General features: G+C 52.8%; 1 protein-coding gene across 20 annotated transcripts in view; it reads left to right on the forward strand.

Moving 5' to 3' along the window:
• Positions 1-24,796, forward strand: part of ARSG (arylsulfatase G) — a 116,653-nt gene that overhangs the window by 75,878 nt on the left and 15,979 nt on the right. For 19 of the 20 annotated variants that reach the window (XM_049702501.1, XM_049702498.1, XM_049702496.1 and 16 more), the window contains 3 exons: positions 8,226-8,422; positions 9,904-9,984; positions 19,092-19,200. In XM_049702501.1, the coding sequence (XP_049558458.1) occupies positions 8,226-8,422; positions 9,904-9,984; positions 19,092-19,200 (387 nt within the window). The remainder of the gene's footprint in view (positions 1-8,225; positions 8,423-9,903; positions 9,985-19,091; positions 19,201-24,796) is intronic. The other variant, XM_049702503.1, reaches the window with a different exon arrangement.

The following is a 24,796-nucleotide window of genomic DNA, read 5'->3' on the forward strand; positions in this document are numbered from 1 at the left end:
GATCTGGAGGCTGGACGTCTGAAATGCGTCTTGTGCGGCTAAAATCAAGGTTATCAGAAGGGCTGTCTCCTTCTCGAGGCTCCAGGGAGGATCGTTTCTTGCCTCCTGCAGCTTCTCGTGGCTGCCGGCGTTCCTTGGCCGTGGCCGCATCATATTCCTTTTTTTTTTTTTTGGCGGCACCACTGGGCTTGCGGGATCTTAGTTCCCCGACCAGGGATGGAACCCGGACCCTGGGCAGTGGAAGCATGGAGTCCCCACCACTGGGCCGCCAGGGAACTCCTGGCCACATCGTTTGAGTCTCCACTTCTGTGGTTCGCTTGCCTTGTCCTCTTCTGTAGTCACATCTCCCCCGCCTCCTTCTTATAAGGACATTTGTGATTACGTTTAGGGTCTACTGGGAACGATCCAAGATAATCCCCCTATCTCAAGATCCTCAACTTAATTGCATCTACAGCGTCCGCTGTGGGGACACTCAGAGATTCCAGGGATTAGACCCTGAGTATCCTTGGGGGCCAGTATTCAGTATAACACACAGGGGTCCAGCATCTACAGGGCCCAGGTAACCTGAAGCGGGAAGCAGGCTGACTGTGAGGCAGTAGGGAGTGGTGGGGCCTGTGGTGAATTTCGAGCACCTGTCCCATCTAAGGCCGCCTGCTGCTGCTTTGTGGGAACGGGGGCCTGGCTTGTCAGGCCTTTCCATTTCTCAAGAAAGACAGGCCACCTGGCCCTTGGCAGATCTCCTGATCTCTAACTGTTAGCAACCACTAATTGAAAATAACAAAAAGCAGAAACCCCAGAGCCATACCACAGCGGGTCTCTAGCAAGCTGTCTCTATGTGAGAGCTGCTCGCTTCCAGCCTCTGTCAGATCAGAGATCAGCACAGAGAGTAGATTGTGCGAGACCACAGTCAGCTACTACTACTGACCTTGGGGTGCATGTACACAGGTGGCGGGGTGCAAGCCCAGACACACACACGTGCACACACACGGTCACCCCACCCGCTGCCTCTCTCATGTGCACTGGTGCATCTTCCTCCTAAGATTGCAAACTCTCTCTCTCTCTCTCTTTTTTTTAGGCCGCGCCATGCGGCACGCTGGGATCTTAGTTCCCCAACCAGGGATTGAACCCGTGTGTTGGGAGCGTGGAGTCTTAACCACTGGACTGCCAGGGAAGTTCCAAGACTGCAAATTCTTCAAGGGCCGGGGAACAATTTCCAACAGGTCCTTTGGTATTTTCCACGGCCTTTGCCTAAGTGGGCAGGAAAACGTGTGCTGCACACCCGTCTACTTGCACAGAATTAAGAATAGACTCCACCTTGGGGTAACTGATCTCATCATTTCCTTGAATGTGCAAGAATTCCCCCAGCCCCTCGCTCCATCATGCTGGACTTTTCTAGACAGAAGGGCAGATGGGAGGGTGGAGGTATAGCCATGGTGAGGAAGGTCTACCCCTGCTTTTGCAATGAAAGCACAGTGTTCTCAGGGGACGGTAGCGGGTGGCAGCTGGCTGGGGACTGATTAACTCTGAAGAGGACATGGTGCTGTTCATCTACCACTTAATTAACCAGTTGAAAGACTAACAAATCAGTGAACAAACCCTTTATCATAGGAAAGAGGGGAAGAGTTTGCTAATTTATTAATTAGTTATTAAGTGAAAAGTCACATGAATCCTGTTGGCTTTTTGCTTGACAGAAAGTAATCCTCAGGCATGCTGATTTCTTTAGGATTGGACTTGCCAATTCATCCATGATTTTTGAAGTGTCAGCAGAAAAGCCCCCAGATCTGTGCTGTTTTCTCCACCATGGCCCCTTACGCCACCTTGACTTGTTTGTCAAAACTACCGGGGGTCCCTGGAGTGTGGTCTCCTGCCCCTGCTCGGCAAGGGGGTCTTCTTTGAACGTTTTTCCTTGGGGCTTCACTTGATTTTAGACCCCTAACCTAGCAGTGATGCTGAAGGCTAATTCTTAAAAATAAATGTTTTTTAATTGAAGTATAGTTGATTTACAATGTTGTGTTAATTTCTGCTGTACAGCACAGGGATTCAGTTACACACATATATACATTCTTTTTCATGTTCTTTTCCATTATGGTTTATCCCAGGATATTGAACATAGTTCCCTGTGCTCTACAGTAGGACCTTGCTGTTTCTCCATCCTGTACATACTAGTTTGCATCTGCTAATCCCAAACTCCCACTCCATCCCTGCCCCACCTCCCCTCCCCCTTGGCAACCACAAGTCTGTTCTCTATGTCTGTGAGTCTGTTTCTGTTTCATAGACGGGTTCACTTGTGCCATATTTTAGATTCCATATACAAGTGGTATCATGTGTTATTTGTCTTTCCCCTGAAAGCTAATTTCTGATTCGAGTTTTTTAAACAGCAGGCAAAGCTCCGAATTGGCAAAAAAAAAAAAGAAAAAGAAAGGAGGTAGCGGATGGCCTGGGCATCTGGGCTTCTAGGTCATGGAGCTGGCTGGTCCTCTGCTCCCCACAGGGTCTAGGACGGCGCATTGAACCTGAGTTGGGAATACAGGGCTTGATGGGCTGACCGTATTGGGGTAGGTGTGAGGTGTAGTTGAGGATGTTTGAAATCAGAGTGCATGGTCCATATTCCATGGAATTGCGCACTTAGAACTAGGTCCTAGAGAGGCACAGAGGACAAAGAAGCCCCAGCCTTCCTGGGCTGGAGCTTGGGACCCACATCAAGGGCTTGATTCCTTCTTCTCCTTGACTCAACCCCTCCGCCTGCATCGTTCTCCCCCTGCTGGTCTAAGCCTCCTTCCCCTTCTCACCTCCGTCCTCACCCGTCTCCCACCTAAAGCGCACCACCTGCCACCCACATCAGGGCTCCGGGTTCAGCCCGAAGATCATTCTGTCCTCCTGACACCTCCTCTCTTCTTTCTCCTGTTTGGGTGTTCCGATGAATAACGGGTGAGGACATGAGTGATTGCACGCACCGCTGGGCAGCGGGACGGCCGTCCTCCTCCTGCAGCCTCTCCCTCTGCTGTCTGTCCGCCTTGAAGGGCGACCATGCACTGTCCCCCTGGAGCCCCCCCCCCGTCCTTCGGGCCACACTGTCTCAGAGATGTCTCCCCTCTCCTCCTCCCCCCCACTCAGCTTGGGTCCCCTGTTATGCTCTTCCACAGCACCCTGTATTTCTCCTCCATCATCCCTACTACTATACATTTGTAATAATGATCTGATTCATTTCTTTTTTCTTTTTTTGTGGTACGCGGGCCTCCCACTGTTGTGGCCTCTCCCGTTGCGGAGCACAGGCTCCGGACGCGCAGGCTCAGCGGCCGTGGCTCACGGGCCCAGCCGCTCCGCGGCACGTGGGATCTTCCCGGACCGGGGCACGAACCCGCGTCCCCTGCATCGGCAGGCGGACTCCCAACCACTGCGCCACCAGGGAAGCCCTGATTCATTTCTTAGTTGCATCTTTCCCTCTGCTGTTTCCAATTGGATGTGACGCTCCCAGAAGGTGGAAATCCTGCTTCTGTGTTTGTAGCTGTCTCCGCAGTGCCTGGGGCTTGGTTAGCACTTAGTAAGTATTCATTGAATGAGTGAATAAAGAGTGAGTTGCTTGATCTGGCCCCAAACGTGTGCCAGTGTTGTGCTGGGAATACACACGTGGATTAGACCTGTTTCGGCTTTCGAGCGTCTCCCAGGCTAGTGGGGAAACAGATAATGTTCAAGAGCCGGCTTTTGCATGGGCTGCGTTGTCAACACTGATCAGTTCTCTAAGGGAGGGGAAGAAGGGGCCAGGGAGGAGGAAGCCACCTGTGAGCTGGGAGCAGAGAGGGATCTTGATGGCTTTGGAGTGGGATCTCAATGGATTAATGGATTAAGTGTTTGCAGGCAAGATACCAGGCAGGGTGCTGCCGGGAGAGGAGTGGACAGGCGCAGGAGGACGTGAGGTGGCCCCGGCGTGGGAGGGACGGCAAGGCTGGGAAGGCCGCGGATGCCGGGCTAGGGCTTTGCACTGCCCGCAGGCTCATGGAGCCCCGGTGGGCTTCTGAACTGAGAACTGTCAGGTCCAGTCTGGATTCCAGAAGGTTCTCTGGAACGCTGAGGCCCAGAGGGTGATGGTGAGATTTGGGACGGGGCGGGGGGCGAGTGGCTATTGCATCGATGCCTCCTGGACCGGTCAGCCCCGGGGGCTGCTGCAGGGGCAGCCGAGGGAGCCCGGCTCGAGGGCAGCCCTGCCGCCACCTTCAGGCCTGGCTCGCCTGCCAGGAGCCCACTGGGGACATTTCCTGAGAGATGGGCATCCCTCACTTGCCATTTTCTATTTCAGATCAGGAGATTTTTCTCCAGACTTGGCTTCCCCAGGTCTCAATCTTTGTGCATCTCCACACCACGCCCCACCCTCCCTCTGCTGGAATGTCCCCTCCAGCGTCTTAATTCCTCTGATATCTTAACCCCTTTTGTTAAATCTGAACATGTTCTTCTAGCCTCCTTCTGTGCTGGTGAATAAACACACACACACACACACACACACACACACACACACGCATGTATCTATATTTAAATAAAAATGAAATCATACTGCCTTATAACTGGCCTTTTTTTTTTTTTTTTTTTTGGGTTCGCGGGCCACTCACTGCTGTGGCCTCTCCCGTTGCGGAGCACAGGCTCCGGACGCGCAGGCTCAGCGGCCATGGCTCACGGGCCCAGCCGCTCTGCGGCATGTGGGATCTTCCCGGACCGGGGCACGAACCCGCATCCCCTGCATCGGCAGGCGGACTCCCAACCACTGCGCCACCAGGGAAGCTTTTTTTTTTAAAGCACCAAGTCTCCTCCACTTTTTTTTTTTTTTCTGGCTGGGCCACATGGCTTGTGGGATCTCAGTTCCCCAACCAGGGATTGAACCCGGGCCACGAAAGTGAAAGCCCAGAACCCTAACCACCAGGCCACCAGAGAACTGCCCATCCTCCACTCTGTATTTGCCATTCAGCACAGGGGTGGTTCAGGGGATAGATGCCCCCAGGGAGCTAGTTTGTGCGGTTCCTACAACATGCCGTCTTTACGAGTTCTAGCGTGGTGTCAGGATGCAGGGAGAGAGGTGCTCCCTGGGTACCGTGGGTGCTTACTACTGCAGGCTCGTATCAGTCATACTTATTAATAAAAGGGTACCACTTATGAAAACCTTACTATGACATTAAATACTCACAGCTGTATCAGGGAGGCATAGCTGTCCCCGTTGTGGAGACGACAGACGTTAAGTGAATTGCCCAGGGTCACACGACCATGAAATAAAATTCCAGGGATTCGGATGTGGGTCTCCAATGCCCATCTTCCCTCATCTTCACAGCCCAGGGTGCTAACAGGATTTTGATAATGGGTGGGAGTTTGCAGGATAATGATGGGGGTGGGAAGAGGGTGGGTGATGGGACCACGCCCCCAGCCCATAGGTAGCTATTAGCTGATAAATGTTTAACAACCAGCACTCAGAGAAAAAGCTCTGATTTGCCCATTTCTGTGGTGTAAATAAGAAAAAAAGCTCTGATTTGCCCATTTCTGTGGTGTAAATACTCTCACTGTGGCTGAATTCAAGATACCAATGAGATGTCTCTGACCATAGGGTTGGAGAGATGTGCAGTGTAGCACCTCATCATATGGTGTTCCCACCGCACAGATTCAGCGGCCGCAAAATAAACGCCAGGGCACAGATAATGGTAAAATGTGGTAGAATAATTAGGATGTGATAAATCGTGCAAGTTTATTACCTTTGGTTTTTTTTTTTCAGTTGATTTACAATGTTGTGTTAGTTTCTGTTGTACAGTAAAGTGAATCAGTTATACACATACATATATCCACTCTTTTTTAGATTCTTTTCCCATATAGATTCTTTTACAGAGTATTGGGCAGAGTTCCCTGTGCTGTGCAGTAGGTCCTTATAAGTTATCTATTTTATATATAGTAGTGTGTATATGTCAACCCCGGTCTCCCAATTTATCCCCCCCACCTTTGTTTTTAATATCATTTATTTAATGGTAAGTTGATTTCATTTAATTTTTAATGGCAGCCATGTTTGACAACTGGCTTGCAAAATTCCCAAAATCTGAGCCAGCTCCATCCAGCATGCTGCTGCCACGTGGTGTCCACCTGCAGATTATGACAAGGCGTCCCCGCTGAGTGTGTGCTGACCGGTGCCAGAGCGCCCAGCTCGGCCGGTGGATTGCGGGCTGGCATTACACTCCCATCCGCTCTCTCAGCAGGATGTCCGCATGCCGGAATTGTGCACAACCTACACAACTGTACATGATCATCTTTGTGAGATCAGGCAACAGACGCCCTACATCAGCACCATGCAATAGCGCTCTCTGCAAGGAAGAACATGTTCTCTCTGTGCTGTCCAGGATGGTAGCCACTGGCCTGAGCATTGGAAATGCGGCTCAGGCAACTGAGACACCAGATGGACGGATAGAGAAAGAGATAGACATAGAGAGATAGATAGATAGATAGACAGATAATAGATAGATAATAGATAGATGATAGATAGATGTAAACTGTACATAGCATAAATTTTTCTTTTTCAGTATATATATGTATAACTGAATCATTTTTCTGTACACCTGAAACTAACACAGCTTTGTAAATCAACTCTACTTCAATTAAAAAAAATTTTTTAACATCTTTATTGGGGTACAATTGCTTTACAATGGTGTGTTAGTTTCTGCTGTATAACAAAGTGAATCAGTTATGCATATACCTATGTCCCCATATCTCTTCCCTTTGCGTCTCCCTCCCTGCCCACCCTCCCTATGTTTTTAATTTACCTTTGTAAGTGTACAGTTCTGTGGTTTTAAGCACATTCATACTGTTCTGCAGCCATCCCCACTATCCATCTCTAGAACGTTTTCATCTTCCCAAATGGAAGCTCTGTACCTGTTAAACACCAGCTCCCCGTTTTCCCTTCCCTGCAGCCCCTGGCCTCCACAGCGCCACTTCCTGTCTGTATGAAGCAGACACTCCAAGTGCGCCCTGTAAGGGGAATCGCACCGTGTCTGGCCTTTGGCGACTGGCTTATTTCACTGAGCACCGTGTCTTCAAGCCGCATCCATGGCATAGCATGTGAGACGCTGAACTCTTAGCTTTAGTTCATGTTCGTGAATTGAAATCAGAACAGCCACTCATGACTTGTGGACATGGACGATACAGCTCGTGAAATGTTGCAGAGAAGTTGTGGACTAGAATGGGGAAGGAGAGGCCCCCGTCTGGGACGTGCATCTTCTGTCCTTCAAAGAGAACCGAGTGCAGTACAGTCCCAATCAGGGGACTTCGGGAGCTGGGATGCAGGGGCGTCTCCAGGGCGAGGTTTGGTGCAGAGCTGAGGCTGGGGGACTCAGAGAGCTTGATGTGGGGTGGTGTGAATCGGGGGCAGCCAAGAGCGCTCAGGCCAGTTTGAAAGTCGAGTGTCCAGGTGGCCTGGTGTGAAGGAGCCGCGCTTCCGTCGCCAGCCTACGGACTCGCCTGAAGTTCCCCCCTTGCCCTCCCTGTGTCCTCTGAAAGACCCCCCACAGGGGTGGGCTGTGGGAAGAGGCTCCCCGAGGGTCCCTGCCGCTGCCCTTGACCCTGCCCCTGGCCTGGGAACGCAGGTGGGGGGCAGGCAGGAAGCAGAGGCCTCCCAGGGGAACCTGCAGGATCAGAGTAGGGGCAGCCGGGAGCCTGGCCTCCACCAGGACCTTGATCGAGATGTTCCCAGCTATGGCCTTGGAATTTCCGGTGGTCCGTTTCAGTCATCCGTTCATCTCCTAGAAAGAGCCAAGGCTGGGAATGGAAACGATGGCCTGGATGCTGCGAGAGAGCAGCTGGAACTTAAAAATACGTTTGCGCTGGACGTTAGCATGAAGCTGCCAAGAGCCAGGGCTCTGCTCTCAGCCAGACCTTAGTTTAAACCCAGACTTGGTCGCTTCCTAACCCTGGGTAAGTCTCTCAGTTTCCCTGAGCCTCTGACGCTTCATCCGGAAAAGGGAACTTGGGGGTTTTGTGAGGCAGAACTCAGGCAACGTGAGTCATGTTCAATGAGCTCCCGGTAAATGTTAGAAGGGCAGAAGCGAGTATTACAGTTACTCTCAGTCTCTAACTAGCTTTACCCCCCCATTGCCTTTGCAGGCTGTAGACGGATGTGTACTTCCTGAGCACACCAGGTGGAAGGGGTTCTGGGCTCTTCTCTGAGGCCAGGGGACCCTTCTGGAGAGTCACCTCCGGCTCTCTCGTTTCAGTGCCAGCGGAAGACCCTTCCTGCTCTACGTGGGCCTGGCCCACATGCACGTGCCCCTGTCCAGGACCCTGCTGTCAGCAGAACCTGGGGGTCGAAGGCCGTACAGCGCGGCTCTCCGGGAGATGGACAGCCTCGTGGGCCAGATCAAGGACAAAGTTGACCTCACAGCTAAAAACAACACATTCCTTTGGTTTACAGGTGAAGTAGTAAAACCCAGCCAACCTCGCTGGGATCTAATGGATAACCCCGCACACGCCCCACACAAGAGCAGAGTCTGGGCGAGTGGCCCTCTTCAGCTGGGCAGGGGGCTCGCCTCGAACTGGGGGCCCTGCTCGCGTCCGTCGGCCTGCGTGCCGAGCACCTGTCCATTGGGGCCTCCGGGGCTGTGCCCCTGGAAAGCCTTCGCACAGAGAGAGCGGGTACCCTGCCGGCCCCTTGGGTGTTGATCAGGGCCATCTGGGTGTTGCTGTTAATTGTTAATGAGTGACTTTGACATTGTGGACCTCTGTAATCCTCGGGCAATTCCAAGAGTGCTTCTTTACCGTCTTCCCCCATCCCAAAGGTTGCCACCGGTCAGCAGGTCACATCTTCTGGCTGAGTGGTGCTGGACTAGTGAGCTGTTTAAAGGGCCCACACAGGCATCACTGGTCTCGGGTCCCTGTCTGGAGCGAGAGTGGCGGACACTTGGGTTTGAATCTCTACTCTTGGGAAAGTTACTTTATTTTTTATAAATTTATTTATTTATTTTTGGCTGCGTTGGGTCTTCGTTGCTACCCGCAGACTTTCTCTAGTTGCGGCGAGCGGGGGCTACTCTTCGTTGCATGGGCTTCTCATCGCGGTGGCTTCTTTTGTTGCGGAGCACGGGCTCTAGGCACGCGGGCTTCAGTAGTTGTGGCTCATGGGCTCGGTAGTTGTGGCTGGCAGGCTTTAGAGCACAGGCTCAGGAGTTGTGGCGCACGGGCTTAGTTGCTCCGCGGCATGTGGGATCTTCCCAGATCAAGGCTCGAACCCGTGTCCCCTGCATTGGCAGGCGGATTCTTAACCACTGCGCCACCTGGGGAGTGCCGGGAAGGTTACTTTAACCTCTGTAAGCCTCTCCTTCCTCGTTGGCAGAATCAAGCTGACAGTGAAATCTATTCCATAGCATGTTGGGGGATCAGGAGATAACGTATGTGTGCATCAGAGGGGCTCAAGAAAGAGTTGCTGGGCACTTCCCTGCTGGTGCAGAGGTTAGGTCTCCGTGCTCCCACTGCACGGGGCACGGGTTCTATGCCTGGTTGGGGAACTAAGATTCCACATGCTGTGCGGCCAAAAGAAACCCACAAAAAACAAAAGGAAAGAAAAGAAAAAGTTGCTGGGCTGAAGATAGTGGCAATAGAATTGCTGAGCCCAGATCCAAAGGCAGAAGCCTCAGCGTGGGGCGCGCTCGGGGCAGGACAGCCCACCTCTCCGGAAAGCCCATCGGAGGCAGCCCCCTCTAAAAGGTCCTTCAAGGGTGGGGTTGCATTTGTTTTCACAGGTCCTTTTTCTCTCCAGTCCCCTGCTGTGCACAGGGTTGTGGGACGAGAGAGAGAGAGAGAGAGAGAGAGAGAGAGAGAGAGAGAGAGAGAGAGAGAGAGAGAGAACCGGGCAGAAGCATCCTCCAGTAACTGCTGCCTGTTGCTTGTTTTGGTTTCTAGGAGACAATGGCCCGTGGGCTCAGAAGTGTGAGCTGGCAGGGAGCATGGGGCCCTTCACTGGATCATGGCAAACTCGTCAAGGTAGAGGCTCACAGCTGGGGTTGGGGCATCTCCCCGCGGGTGCTGAGTCCGGGCTGGGGCATGAGATCCGGCCTCTGGGAGGACCAGTTTATCGCTGGGTCTTGGGACATCATTGTGAAATAGAGACAAATTACTCACAGCCACTAGCACCCAGAAGAGAAACAATTTGGAGCGGAGAAAGTGCGTGTTCACCCCGGGGGGTTCCCTTTCCTTCCCTCCCAGGGCATCGGCCCGCTGACAGGCAGCCCAGCAAGTATGCTTTGCCTCTACCCTCACCCTCATGTCCTCAATCTTCCTCCTTGCTTTCTTTTCTTTCCTTTTTGAAAAGTCATCCCTCCACCCATCCAAACACTAATTCATTTCATTCATTCAAGAAATATTTTGTGCACAACTATGCAAGGTTTCTATAAGCATTAGCTCTAAACCTTAGTGAAAGGCAGGTAGTCATCCCTCCACTTACAGCTGAAGAATGAGAGAGGCTAAGTAACTTGCCTAGAGTCACACAGTTTGGGAGGACGGGGCCAGGCTTGCTACCAAGTTAAAGCTGGTGATCTTCCCACTACACCGTACTGCCTCTCTTTATGTAAACACCCTTCAGCCCTCAGCTCAGCGCCCATCTGCTGGGAAGGTTTCCCCAAAAGGACCTCACTCTTTGAAAGAGCAGTCCTGCTGGGGACAGTTCGGCAGTATGGACCAAAGTCTTGAAAAATGTGCATGCTGGGCGATGCATTAATTCCTCTTTTAAAGAATTTGTCTTCAAGAAATAATAAGCCAAGTGCACAATGTTGTGTGTAAAAGAATGCTCGTTGCAGTAGGTTTTTCTTGAGAAAAATAGTTAGACATAACCCAAGTGTACAGCAAGAGAGGAGTGCTCAAAGAAATTATGATACATGCATTTAAAGAAACACTAAGGAACCACTGAAAATGGTGCATATGACTGACCTGGAAACAGTTACATTAAATACTTTTCAGTGAGTAAAGCAGGTCACAAAGCCATATGTAAAGTACGATTTTATTGTATAAAACTAAGTGCATGTATTCTCGGAAAAATCTTGAGAGAGGCAACAAAAGGTATTGATAACAAAAGATTAGCAGTGATTACCTCTGGGTAGGGGAGGAAGGGTTTAAGTGTAGTTATTCCCACTTTTTTTTTTTTTTTACCAATTAAAAAAATTTTTAAATTAATTTTTTAAATGAAAAAATTAAAATAAAAATTTCAGAAGGTGCTTGTATCCGAGGGGTGCAGAGGTGGACTTGGCAAGATTACGCCCTGGGGCTGGGTTTGCCCTGCTGTCTGGCTGGCTTCTGACCTGCGGCCCCAGCTGTGTCCAAGTCGGAGGACACGAGTTCCCTTTCGGATGAGTCTGGCAGGATGGTCGTAGTTACCTAGAAGCTAGAATTTTCGTGTGTCCCACGGCTAGCTGTGAGAAGGAAGTGCTTTACCCTGGCGTCCCTTGGATCAGATCCCTTGAGAACTTTACAGGTGAGTGGCTGCTGAGCTGTGACCGCATCTCGTGTGTGGACATATGTGGTGGAAGTCAGGGAAACTGGGTGCTGCCCAGTGACCAGACCACTTCATCCCTCTGGGTGGTGGCGTTCCTCTGTGCATGGATCTCTTTGGCCCATCCAGTTCATTGAAGAGCACTGTGATTTAGTTCTGGTTCCTGGAGAGCTGGACCAGGAAAAGATGCTAGGACCAAAAGTGGTGGAAATGTGTCCGGTAGCTGCAGCCACGGCCTAGAGAAATATGGTGCCAACGGGGAGTGGTTCTTCTGCATTCGCTGATGATAATTCCTCCTCTCTGCACCTGGGGTACCCTCGGGCCAGGCTGCCGTCTTCAATGCTCAGGTAGAAGAGCCTGGAATTATTTTTACTCTCAAGAGTAAAAGCCCTAAAGGCACAGAGGCCAAGGTTGAGGGGACAAAAATCTGTCCGTAAGTGGCCCCTCTGTGGGGATCTTTCTGTTTCCTAAGAAGACGACCTCTGATCTCCTATCTGAGGACCTGCCTTATCTTTTCTCTTCTCCCCCTTAGGAGGCAGTTTTAAAATAGTGAACCAGTTTACGGGTGTGGACTGTAGCCCATTCTTTGAGGGAAGAACTTTATGAGAAACACATGTATCGGCAGGGCGTATCCTCCTTTCCTTCTATTTCCTTCTACTTGTTGAGCACCTACTATGTGCCAGGAACTGTGCTCAGTGCTGGGGACACAAAGATCAACAAAGCCCCGGCTTTAAAGAATGACGGTCTAGAGCAGTGTTTCTCAGACTTTAACGTGTAGATGGTCCCCTGGGGGTCCTGCACCCAGTCAGTCTGGGTTGGTGATGGAGATGTTGCATTTCTAACCAGCTCCCAGGTGATGCTGATGCAGCAGGTCCAGGGACCGCTGTGAGAGCCAGCAGTTTGGGATATCCACATCTAGCACCCTTCGAGTCTAGAACTGTCAGATCTAGACCAGTGGGTAATCAGGTGAGGTCCCAGGACCAGCAGCATCAGAACCACCTGAGAACTTGTTAGCAATGCAGATTCTAGGTCCTCACCCCAGACCTACTGAATCCGAAGCAAAGTTGGGGAAGGTGTGGACGAAAAGGAGTGCAAGTTGGTGCAGCCCCTGTGGGAAACAGTACGCACGGTCCTCCAAAAACTAAAAGTAGCGCTACCACGCGATCCAGCAATCGCACTGTTTATCTGAAGAAAATGAAAATACGAATTCCAGAAGATATACGCACCCCATGTTCATTGCAGCATTACTCACAATAGCCAAAATGTGGAAGTGACCTAAGTGTCCATCTATAGATGAATGGATAAAGAACACGTGGTACGTGTATATATAGACATTTCCATTGAGTCAAAGATGATAAATAAAGGGGAGCGAGTGACAGGAATCTCCCCGCATCCAAACAGTGCCAGGGAGGCCTCAGCGAGCTCTACTCCAACTATCTTGTTGGCCAAAGAGGGATCTGAGGCTGAGCGGGGCAGAGGGCTTCCCTGGGGCCAGCCATCAACTGAGGGGCCGCACGCTCTGACCACCACCCGGCTCATTCCTCAACCCACGTTTTCACCATCCTCACGCCCTGTTATACCCGACTGACTGCCCAGCTGTCTGCAACGTCCTGTCTTACTTCTCTGCCCCCTCCGTGGTTGTCAGGGAGAACCTCGTTAGCCCCTGTGACAGTCTGAGTCTTTCTAAATCTATGGGAGGCAGAGTGAAGAGATGAAGAGAGGGCTTTGGAGGCGTGATTCTCGACTCAGCTCAGGACCTGGTGCCCGGCGGCCCCTTCCAACCCTGCGTCCTCCTCAGTAAGGGCAGTGGAGACCCGCCTCGCGGGACGGTGCAGGGCCAACTGGGACGCTGGCCGGGAGGTGCCTGGCCTTTCCTACCCCCGTACAGCTCCATCTCTTCACTCCCAGCCGAAACAAACTTGGGGTGGGGGGAGGGTTCCTACCAAGAGAATAATTGGAAGAAATGACCTGAGAAGGATTTTCCTGCTGAAGCACACAGGCACCTTAAGCAACATGAGGGTCACTTCCCAGGAGTTCTGGGCCTGTGGTTTGGAAAACTGCTCTGAGGCTGGACTTCCTTCATGTTGAGACAACACCCTCTGTGGGGGGCAGGGCCTTGCACAAACGTTGGTCTGGATGTGGTATCTGTGGGACACAGCACCTGAATCCGTGGTGGGACTGGACCTGGTTACCTTGTTCCTTTCCCAGGAGATCCTGGAGACGCACTTTGCGGGGGGTAAACACTTCCCCTTCCTCAGTCTCCAAACTGGCTTCCCGTCAACCTCTCCTCACTGCCCAGGCCACTGCGGGGGGCTCTGGGAAGGCGGGCAGAGCCCTGGGTGGAAGGGCCATGGCCAGGGGACCCGGGTCACGGGGGAGGGGCTGGGGGTCCCTCTGGACCGCCTGCTCTTCTTCGAGCAGGTTCCTTGTCAGCGGGAGGCCTGTGTATCCTGCTGTAAACGAGGCCAGTCTCGGGAGCTGGTGAAAGAGAGAAGACAGTCAGTGTTTTCGCGATGGAGCAGGACAAACAGTGCCTAGAGCCCTGCTGCTTTCTCCCTGCAGCCGGCCCAGCGCATCAGGCCACACGCTGCCTCCCCTGTTCCCAGGGCCCCCGGGCCGCCCCCCACCCCCTCTCCTGGCTGAGCCGCTCTGCTCAGCTGATGTGATGAGGCAGCGTCTCCTGCAGTCATCCCTTCATCCCGTGCTGGAGTGAGGGTGCCCCACGGGCTTGGCCTGCGTCCTGTAGGGGTGAGGAGAGACCGAACCGGGGGCCAGGGAGCACAGCAGGGCCGCTGCCGACCCCGAGCCCGCGGCCCCCCTGGTTCCCAGCCGCCGGCCCCCCTTCCCTGCTCCAGACCTATTTCCTCTCCGGGACAGAACCAACACCTTGTTTGTGCCCTAACTGACGGCTCCTCTGTCTGGAAAATCTTTCCTTGTTTTATTTGAAGAGCAGAACTGTTCCTTCCTCCCCCCTGGTGATGAGGAAACATGCTGTTGAATTTGGCATCCTTGGCTTCTAGGAGACCTTGGTTGTAACTTGATGCTATCAGGCGGTTACATAACCTTTCCCACTGGGAAGCGTGCTCTACATCCTGGGCCTTCTGTCCATTGGGGGCAGGGGGTGGGACGGAGAGGGGTCGGGGTTGGGGGGGACTGGGGGAGGGAGTGAGGGGCAAGGGAGGGGCTCTTGGCCCCGGCTGGGGTCAGGGCCAGCTACTGGGGACCCAGTGGAAGTCAAATGATGTCCCCTGCCGGGCTTGGAAGTCCCCATGCCCACACTCATGGCCGCCCCAGGGCAGCCAGGGTCCTTCGCCCCAACAGAGGCCTGGCTGCCCTGTGTTTCTAGAACACTAGTGTGTGCGCTCCGGGCAGCCTTGGGAGAGGCATGTATATATATTTAGAAATGAAGCCTGCTTCTGTAGAAGGTTATAGGACGTGTGCTCCTCAGAACACGCGTGTCCCATCCGAGTCACAAACATAAATGCCTTGAGGGGCCAGGCAGGTAGTATAAACGAACAACTGTTTGTTTGCGTCCACTGTGGCCAGCATTAGGGACTCGGGAAATCAGATCGAGGGCTCTGACTAACGACATTCAGATTTAGTTTAAAGAGAAATACGATTTGTGCCAAACCAAACTCTCAGGGGGCCGAGTTCAGTGTGTGCTTTGCCAGGTTGCAGCCTGCTGTCTTCTATCTGTAGGTGATTCTGTTTTGTCTCTGCTTTGCTAGGGGTTTCTTTGGGTGGCTGTTAGTGGGCGCTTCCATGGCAGGCACTACGCCGGAGGACCTGGCTTGGAACTTTATATACATTATCTTGCGTAACTTCTCCACCATCCCGTGAGATCAGTACAGTCATTTCCCCCTTCACGGCTGAGGAGATGGACGTGCAGTGACGTTGGGAATTGGGAAGGCGTCCTCCCATTTACCTTACTAACACTTCTCAACTTCTGGTCCTCAGAGACTGGTGTCAGGATGACCTGGAATCAGACCCCACCCCAGACTTCCTAAATCAGCATCTCTGGGTGTCCTTCTGGCGGCTCCGTGTACTGAGAAGTTTGCCAACCTCTGTATTAGCCACACTGCCTTTCTGACTCAGGCAGGCATTGCATTTGGGTCCTTTCTGGGAAGGACCCTGTTCCAAGCGTAGGTCGTGGTGAGCCTTCCTCGGCTGCCCTTTTCTCCCTGCATCGTGCAGTGGCGTTTTCTTCCGTAGCCAGGGGAGAATGAGCAAAAGCATTTCCATGAATCATCATTCTGTTTATATTTTGGTTGCTGAGGCTAAATATTTATTGCTTTAAGTAAGAGGTTCTGCCTTAATTAGAGTCATAACTAACCGCAAGTGCGCTGAAATGCGTTTTCATGACCATCAGACTTGCGTTTCTCAACAGAAAGCCAAACGCGATGGACCCTTTTGATGTGCCAGGGCCTCTGATCCAAGTATGAAGGTTGCTCTCACCTAACGAGTAGCTTTTGAAATTAAGAAGTGCCTGTTTGACTTTGTGGACTTAGCTATTGTTCTCACTCACTATAACACGTAGGGTCACATTCACGCTCCGGTGGCGTAAAGTTATAAAGCCGTGGGCCGTATAAAACCTGTCATTAAAAAGCACATAAGCTACAATTAGTTTCAAAATGCATTGTGTCCACCTTCTGACTCTGTTCCTTGCTCTCTTCACCCTCGGCCTGGAACGGGCGCGCTCTACACTAACTCACCAGGAGAACTTTACAAGATACTGGTATCCAGGCCCCACCCCCGGCGCATTTAAATCACAGTTCTCTGGAAAAGGGACCTTGGCCTGGGTATTTCTTAAAAGCTAGTGATTCGAATATGCATTCGGGGATGGGAACCACTGTCCTAAAAAGTCCTAGAAGGTTTAATGGCTGAGGGTACTGGCTGTGTGGTTAGACTTGGATTCAAATCCTGACTCTAGTGTTTCTTTGCTGTGTGACCTTGGGCAAATTACTTAACGTCTCTGAGCTTCAACCTCCTCACCTGAAGAATGAGGATAACAGGGCTTAGCTCACAGAGTTGTCCTGAGGATTAAGGGAGATGACGCCGGGAAGCACTTAGCATTATAGGTGGGTGCACTTAGCTTGGTGCTCAGGAAGGGCTCAGTCAACAGGAGAAATTATTGTTACTGTTACTGTTGTGGTTAACGGAGGATGAGTTTCCATCAGTAGGAGCAGGTATCACTGGAGAACATCAGGGGACCAGGGCCAGCTGCTGTGGGTTTCAGTGTTTGCTGGTGCAGATGAACCACAACAAACACTGTTAGATGTTTCTGATAATCAGATGCCTGGTTATCAGGCATCAACCCTGGGGACCCACAGAGAATGCTGGTCGGATCTTTTAAAGTTGGCCCACCCCTAGCAGTGCCAATGAGATACTGGAATTTGGAGTGGGAAGGTGTCCACGCTCTGGGGGATATATTTTTTATAATTGCTTACCCACACTCTGGACTCTTTTGAGTACAAGCCTTGTGGGCATGGCTGGAATATATAATTGTGTCTTTCTGGTAAAGCCAGAACCCAAGGTACAGCCAGGTGCCAGCTGGCCAGTGTTGACAACATAGAGGAGGGGTTGCTCTCCGCACCCCAAGTGTCCACACCGAGCCGCTTCTCTCAGCCAACATTTTCCTCTCTTTGTCCCAGTTCCTGATTCTCTGCAGGGCACTGTCCACTCTGTTGACGTATACATGTTTTATAACTGGCCGAATTCCTTCTAACCTCTCCAGCTTTCAACTCTCTGCTGAAATAAGGCAAACGCATTGACATATTTTTCTCTGAAAACGAATTAGGAAAGTTAATCATCTGAAAAAGAACGGTACAAAAAGATTATGGCAAATGAGCAGAACCCCTAGTGGTGAAGACCAATTAGCAGATTTATTAATTAGGGGCTAGTGTACCCTTCTGGAAACACCCTGGAGGCGGAAATGCAATCCTGGTGCCGACCCTGTACTCTGGCGCCTGTAGCCCTAACACAGTGCAAGCCCCCAGCTTGGGCCTTCTGGTCGACCCTCAGAACCATTGGCTTGTTTCTTCGAATTGAACCCTTTGCTTTTCCTTAGCATCTGGCCTCAAAGGCTGAGCAAGTTCGTCTGAATTTTGTGCTCCGTGGACTTGCAAATAAATGGACTCCATGTTTTCACCCACCTATTCCCCAAGCTTCCATAGAAACGCCCCTCGTGGGTGGTGGTGGGGATTAAATGCAGAGCTCCCGCACGTGCAGCATTAGTGCTCCCTCCCCGCTCCTTGGCCTTCAGCTGAAGCGTAAGTCGTGCATTCCAAGGCCACGGGGGAGTGCGATTTATGCTCGCTGTAGCTCTGGAGTCTCTGTTCCATATGCGTGAATAATTGGGAGTGGGCTCTAGGTATTTACGGCCGGCGTGGCTCTGGACCGGAAGAAGGTATGTGAGACATCTTGGGCCAAGTCAAAGAGTTTCCCGTTCGGCCCCCCACACAACTCCGCTTGGTTCCGAGAGCCCCACCCCTAAACACAAACGGTCCATAGACACGAGTTGTTTTGTGTATCGTTTCTGACTTCAACCCTTGGGGGGACTCCAAAGCTGGTTATGAGAAAATTCCAAGAATGCCGAGCATTTCTGGTGTCATGTGCTGGGCCAGGGACATCAAAGGTTCCGTTTGCTGCGGGGTGAGTGCAAAGTGACGGCAGCCTCGGTCTTCTCGCCCCCTCCCTCCCCATCGTTGTTTCCGCCAGCCAAACATAAGGATGTTGCATGACCATGGTATGTGTGAGACACACACAGCGTTTGCCTTGGAAAGGCTCTCTACACGCTAACCGTGCGGAATTCCTGGCTCAGCTGGGATGAGGTCGGGGTGTGTGTGGGAGGGACGGGCATGGTCATGGTTAATTCAACGCAACACGTACTCAGGATGTTTCCATAAAGCATGACCTCATCCCTTCCAGCCTGCTGGTCATCGTTACACTGGTGGTCACTTTTGACTTGGTGGTTACAAAAATAATTCCTTTAATTACCCAGTGGAAATTCGTAGATTGCAGTAGATTGTTCTTACCGCCCCCTGAGAGGCAAGAGGTCGGAGCTACCACAACATCGGAAGAGCTCATTCATTCAAAAAAAAAAAAAAAAAGGAAAACAAAAAAGTAAAGCAGAGTGAACAAAATACAACAACAAAACCTATGCCAGATCGGTTGTTGGGCGGATCAAATAACTGTGGGAATTTCCGCCTCTATCTCATTTCAAACAGTTTTATGTTTCCATCCTAAACATGATCTGTAGGAAGACACATTCATTCATTTATTCAACAGATAGTTGTTGAGCGCCTACTACGTCTCGGGTGCACAGGACTGATGCCAGTCCGTAAACAAGCCAGACAGTCTGAAGTGGCCAAGGCGGCATGAAGAAATTAAGTGACGTGATTCCCTAGAGAGGGACGGACACAGCTAGTTGCGCGTGTTGAATCCGGTAAAATAAAAGAACGTATTGAAAGAGATTCACTACATGAATCAGAATAGCTCGTTGCTAAAGGAAGTCATTCCTCTGTTGGAATTATCAGAAGCTCTTAGAGAGTCCCCGTGGAGAAGGACTGTTTTCCCAGAGAACCAACTGTCTCCCCTCTTCTCACAGGGGGAAGTCCAGCCAAGCAGACCACCTGGGAAGGAGGACACCGTGTCCCAGCTCTGGCTTACTGGCCCGGCAGGGTCCCCGTCAACGTCACCAGCACTGCTTTGCTAAGGTACGAGACCCAAATTACCTTCAGATGTAGGAAAAAGTCATGGATGCTTGCGTGGCTAGAGACCTCACATATCACCTGCCCTGGCCAGGTGTCCCCAGATACGTCCCGAACTCAGACTGTAGCAGCGTGGAGCCGCCCGGAGCAACAGTGCGGTGGGACACTTTTCAGGCTGTCCTCTGGGGGGCTGTCTCTGGGAAGAGGGCACTGGGTGGCCGTCAGTGCTGGGTCGTGCTGCTGTGCACTGAGGAGACAGTGGCTGCAGAAAGGCCAGGGGCATCCTCACCACTTGTGGCCTGGGCCAAGCTGACGGGGGTGCGGGAACGGGTCTATTGGGCCCGAAGGATCCCTTCTCTGGGGGTAGGGCAGGTGTCCTGGGGATGGCTCCGTCAAGCATGTCACTGGTCATCAGATGGCACAAGAAAGGGGTCTAGATGTTGACGTGCCCCCGAGGGGAGGGAGAAGGAAGCTGGACCCACCGGGCTGGGAAAGAAGGGATGAATCCTTGGGTGAGGGTCTTCTTCCTACCTCTGGCAAAGAAGCTTCTAGAAGGAAGGACGATCGTACACGTGAGCACATCTCGCTATTACTCTGACCTCCTTGTGAAGGCAGACCCAGGAGGCCCTCTCCTTGGCACAGAGCTTGGCTGTGCTGTGCCACCCGGAAAGCAACACCACGCAGCTCTGCAACCGTGACTTATAACGAGGGCTTCTCGCTCACCCGGAGGGCCCGTCCTCTGCGTGGTTCTGCCCTGAATCCATGGACAAGGGGGCCCCTCCGTAGACACAGCTGCTTGCTCACAGGCTCAGAGGTCTTATTCTGGTTAAAGACTAATTTCCTATTTCCAAAGGTCCCTCACCGTTAACCAAGTGGGTTCTGGCCTAGAGAGCACAGCCCAGTAGAGGAAAGCGGGCTTCACTGGTTTCCTCTAGCATCCCAGAGGGGAGGTGATGGAGAGAAGGCGGGGAGACTGAACCCCGGGGGGAAAGGAAGGGTGAACAGCGGTGACAGCCGAAGTCGGGGGTGAGTAGGCACTGTCCCTGGCAGCCGCTGGGCCCCCGGGAACTCCCGGTCAGCCCCGTACAATCGGGGATGGGGATGGGGGCGGGGTGCTGCCGGCAGGCGTGACAACAACAGCTCCGGCCGGAGCCTGTGATGTCAGGCTGGCCGGGAAGAGGGCCAGGCGGGCTGCTTTTTATGGGCCCGACTTGCTGCAGTCAGGCCAAGGGTTCACGGGCTGGGCTGGACGTGCCGTCTCTCAAGTGACATCACCGGAAACCAAGCTCGTGCTTCTCAGTTGAGAATGGCGTTCACACCTTCAATCAACTACGGCTCTGTGATAAAATTGCATCATTTTGTTGATGATTCCGGGCTTCAGAGGTGACAACTGACTTAGGGGATATTTTGGTGAGTGTCCAAAGGAAGCCAGCCTTGGTACGAGGTAACATTTGCTGGGAGTTTTACCAGGACACTCCACCGATGCACCAGGCCAGCCCCTCTTAGGGTATTTTTGGTGTTAAATTAGTCCTGATTGCAGCAGGACGGTCTGTCTCCACACAGTTCATCCTCTTGCTGTTTTCTCGCATGAATCCATGGAGAGCAAACTTGGGTGGAGCGCCCTGACTGCCAGGACCCCCTCCGGGTCGGCTCTCGGGAGAAGGGTGGTACGACGCGTATTCAAGAAACTGAGGAGAAGGGTGGTACGACGCGTATTCAAGAAACTGAGGCTCTTATGCTTCATGTTCTTGGAAGCCCAGCCAGACGCTCCCACGTATTAGGTACTTAATCACCTCTTCTATCACTTAGTCTCCTACTTGCTTCCCCAGAGGATATACATCTCCTTCCAGATCAGAGATAACTCCCTTCAGCCACTCTGAGCTGAGGCCAGGATCCCTTAACCCAGTATCCCAGCGCCTAAGGAGTTACGGACACCAGAGAGTAGACAAGCTGATACGCTCACGTGAATACGGGAAAAGTAGGAAAAGGTGTGTTAGGGGCTCGGGGAGAAGGGTCCACGCTAAGCCTATTGGTTACCTTTAGACGTAACTGGTGTGTTGATCGTCAGGTGTGCACCGAGGTGACGTGATAAGATCAAAAGAAAGGTCTTACAGATGCCCTGACCCCAAAGCCCAGTGACACAACTGCAGCATGGGGGAAATTCATTTATTCAACGGAGGTGAATTGTTGGGTCCAGTTATGGGTCAAGCATGGCTCCAGGGACTGTAAGAACGGGCACATCGGACAGAAGGCTTCTGTTGTTGAGGAGCTGACGTCCCTTTGGGAGGGCAGCACGTCTGAAAAGGGCCTGGTGATTTGATCCTAAAACTCTAAAGCGGGGTATCTCAACCTTGGCACTGCTGACATTTTGGGCTGGACCGTTCTTTGGGGTGGAGGGTGTCCTGGGCGTTTAAGGACGTTTACTAGCACCCCTGGCCTCCACCCACTGGATGCCCATGGCTTCCCCAGCCCCAGTTGTGACGACCAGAATGTCCCCGGGCGGCTCCAAGTGTCCCCTGGGGAGGACAGACTCATGTCGGTTGAGAATCACAGCTCTCAAGTGATTTCTCTTGGTCATGTACAAAAAGGGGGGGGGTCTGCTCTGCATCTGAGCTGGGAGGCCCCCATCTCTGCTCAGAACGGAGGAACGCTCCCTTGGAGATTCTTGGGGCAAGCCTACAGTGGCTAGAAGGGGAGGGGAGGGCTTGCAATAATCTCATCTGAAAAACAGCTAAAGGTCTGTTTCACCCGGCGAGCGGATGACCCGCTGGGGGACCCCGAGGCTGTCTTCCCATATCCCAAAGGCAGGCAGTTATGTGCAGGGGGACTCGGCCGGTTCTGGGCTGCCTTGAGGCACAGAACTGAGTCCCGGAAGTAGGATCTGCAAAGAGGTGAGGCTCACGTCGGTGTCCTGTGGGTTGGGTGTCACCGCCCCCCCGGGCGAGGCCCAGCCGCGCATCTCCTTTCAAGGCCCGCCCCCCACTGCTTTCCCGTATCTGGCAGTGGGTTATGGGGGCAGATGGGCAGCGGACCCTCCCTCACCCGCACTGCTGCGGCACCGGCACTCTGCTGTGTAACAGACGTGCGCGCTTCGGTGTTGGGTCTTCCTGGTGCTGTGGGCCCCCCGTGCTCCCTGCAAAGTTGCTGCCGGGCCCTGCTGGTCTCCAAGGGGGACCTGCAGCCTCTCCAGTCTCCACCGAGGGCCTTAGGCCAGGAAGGGGTGGGCACCTAGCTTTCCCCAGAGATAACGCGAGCGAGTTTCCAGCAGGAAGGAACTTACAGCCAGAGGCCAGAGAGCTCGCTCGCCACATCCAGGAGCGTTCCCACTCTTCCACGGTCTGGAGGGGTTCTGCTCTCCTCTCGCTCACTCTAGGCCCGGAGTCCAGGCCCACGCACCATAGCCTACACTCCAGCAGCCCTGGCCCTTCTCACTTCCCGTCTTCAGATCACACCGGCCACTTCCCAGATGTAATGTCCGCGCTTCTAGGAAGCAGCCTCCCTTCCGCCCCCGGCACCCCAGCAAGCGCCCCAGTGCCATTGACACGTGCCCTGAGATCCAGGCCAGCCCCCCGCAGCCCTGCAGCTCCCCGCATCCTCCTCGCGATTGCCCAGTCCCCACACGCAGGTTCTGTTGGCAATTCCTCGGATAAAAACACAAACATGCACGCTTTCTCTGAACAGTCTTCAGCGCCTTGGGCTGGCTGAAGCCGCATGAAGAAAATCTTCTCACATGGGCAACAGAACCTGCAGTGTGTGCCCCCTGGAGCCGACCCACTCAGGGGGCTCTCTTCCGGGTCGCCGTGCCTGCCCGTCCGCGAGCAGGCTCTCGACGGCCCGTCTCGTAACCAAGGCCTCCAGAACCCAAGGCCGATTTGCCCATCGGGGCTGGAGGCGCGGTGCTGGGGGCACACGACCTTTTCATTTTCTTTGAAACCAGAAGAAAAAACAAAAACTTTTAGGTTGAAGAAAAATGGCTTCATATCTCCTCTTTATATATTTATATAAACTTTATGTCAACAGAGTTGTAAAATATAATTTTGAGTATTTTATATGGAATAAGGAACCACGAAGGCAAACGGACTGAGGTTCCATGAAAGTCGGAATGCGCCTTCCCAGGTATTAGAATGAACTGTGGAAATTTGAAAATTAGGTTTGGGGCTTTTTGGTCTCTTTCCCCAAGGTTTCCAAGACTCCCGGGACCAATTCCTTAGGGAGGGTTTGGAGTAGCAGGGTCCCTTTGGTAGCCTTTGCAGGACTGATTGGCAGGACTGATGCTTTCTCCAAGTTCACGCAGGGGCCCAGGGTCTGGGGCTCTGTGTCCCGGGAGGATCTCCCTCCTCCAGGGCTCCCCTCGGGGGCTTGTTTTCCTCCTTTACGTAAGGAAGGACTCTTTGGTAGCCTGAGCTTGGACTGGCAAGTCCTGGAGATGCAGAAGCTTTTGTCGCGGACCCGAGCTTTCCTCTGTGCTCTGGAGGTTCCTGCCCGGTTCTGAGACACTAGGACTCCATGAACATTAGACTCTGTGCTGTATAATGAGGATGCTAAGCCTCACGATGACGGAGGGGGGAATGAGACGGGAAAAGAAAATGTGCCGCACACCCGCAAATCTAAGGCAGACCCTGTTCTTCTGCCACTGACCTGACTCCTCTGGGGGGCACGCCTCTCTTAGGGGTGCAACAGAGAGAAAACTCCAAACAGCAGTGCCGGCCACCCCGGCCTCTTCAGCCTGCACTGCAGTCCGCCGGGCTGCCTGATTTCTGGCACGGACCTTGGACTCTGGACAGGTTTCTGGACCGTTCTGTACTCCGCAAGGGCTTACTGTGCACTTCCTGCACTTGCACGCGCGTGGGGTGCCAGCCCCTGGAGCGCACATCGCGAGAGATAAGCCTCCGGCTCTGTGAACCGTGGAAGCCAGAGGCAGACCAGAGACGCTCTGTACCGTAGCCGAGGGAGAGATCCTGCTTGGGGCTGTAGACAGAGCCCTGGAGCAGAGAAGGGGAGGCGGGCACGTGGCAGTTCCCTTCCGCGGCCCATCTTGGGGGGCGAGCCTCCGCTCCCGGGACTCTGGGCTGGGGAAGCAGCAGGTGGGGCCTGGAGGCCTCCCCATGAGCCCAGCCTCAGGTGGACCCTCTTTCCCGAGATGTCCAGCCTCGTGCGGGCCTGGCCCTCCGGTTCTGTCGAGTCCCACCGACTCTCCGTTAGCCTGGCCCTCAGATAAACAGCTCTGTTCTTGCCGAAGAGTTTTTGTCTGACCTGAGCACAGCAGGCTGGAGGGAGATGTGCCCTAGAGCAGAGGGAAATGGTACCACGTGACTTCAAAGAAAATCAAATTCACAGAATCCACCAACGTGTTCACAGTGGCTGCCTTCGGGCGGGGGGCTGTGTGTGTGCTGCTTCTTCGTATTTCTGGATGTCATCCTATTTGCCCACCCTGAACACTGACTATTTTGTAACAGGAATAACAGAGCTAAATGAAAGCGGATGGAATGTGTCACACATGACGGCATTCTAGACAAAGACTAGCTATTTGCGACACGGAGACCCAGGGTGGGAAAAATGAAGTAAATGTTCTCTTGCAGACACCTGTCACACACTGTTCCCT

This window comes from Orcinus orca, chromosome 19, assembly GCF_937001465.1.
Source record: "Orcinus orca chromosome 19, mOrcOrc1.1, whole genome shotgun sequence".
Lineage (NCBI taxonomy): Eukaryota > Metazoa > Chordata > Mammalia > Artiodactyla > Delphinidae > Orcinus > Orcinus orca.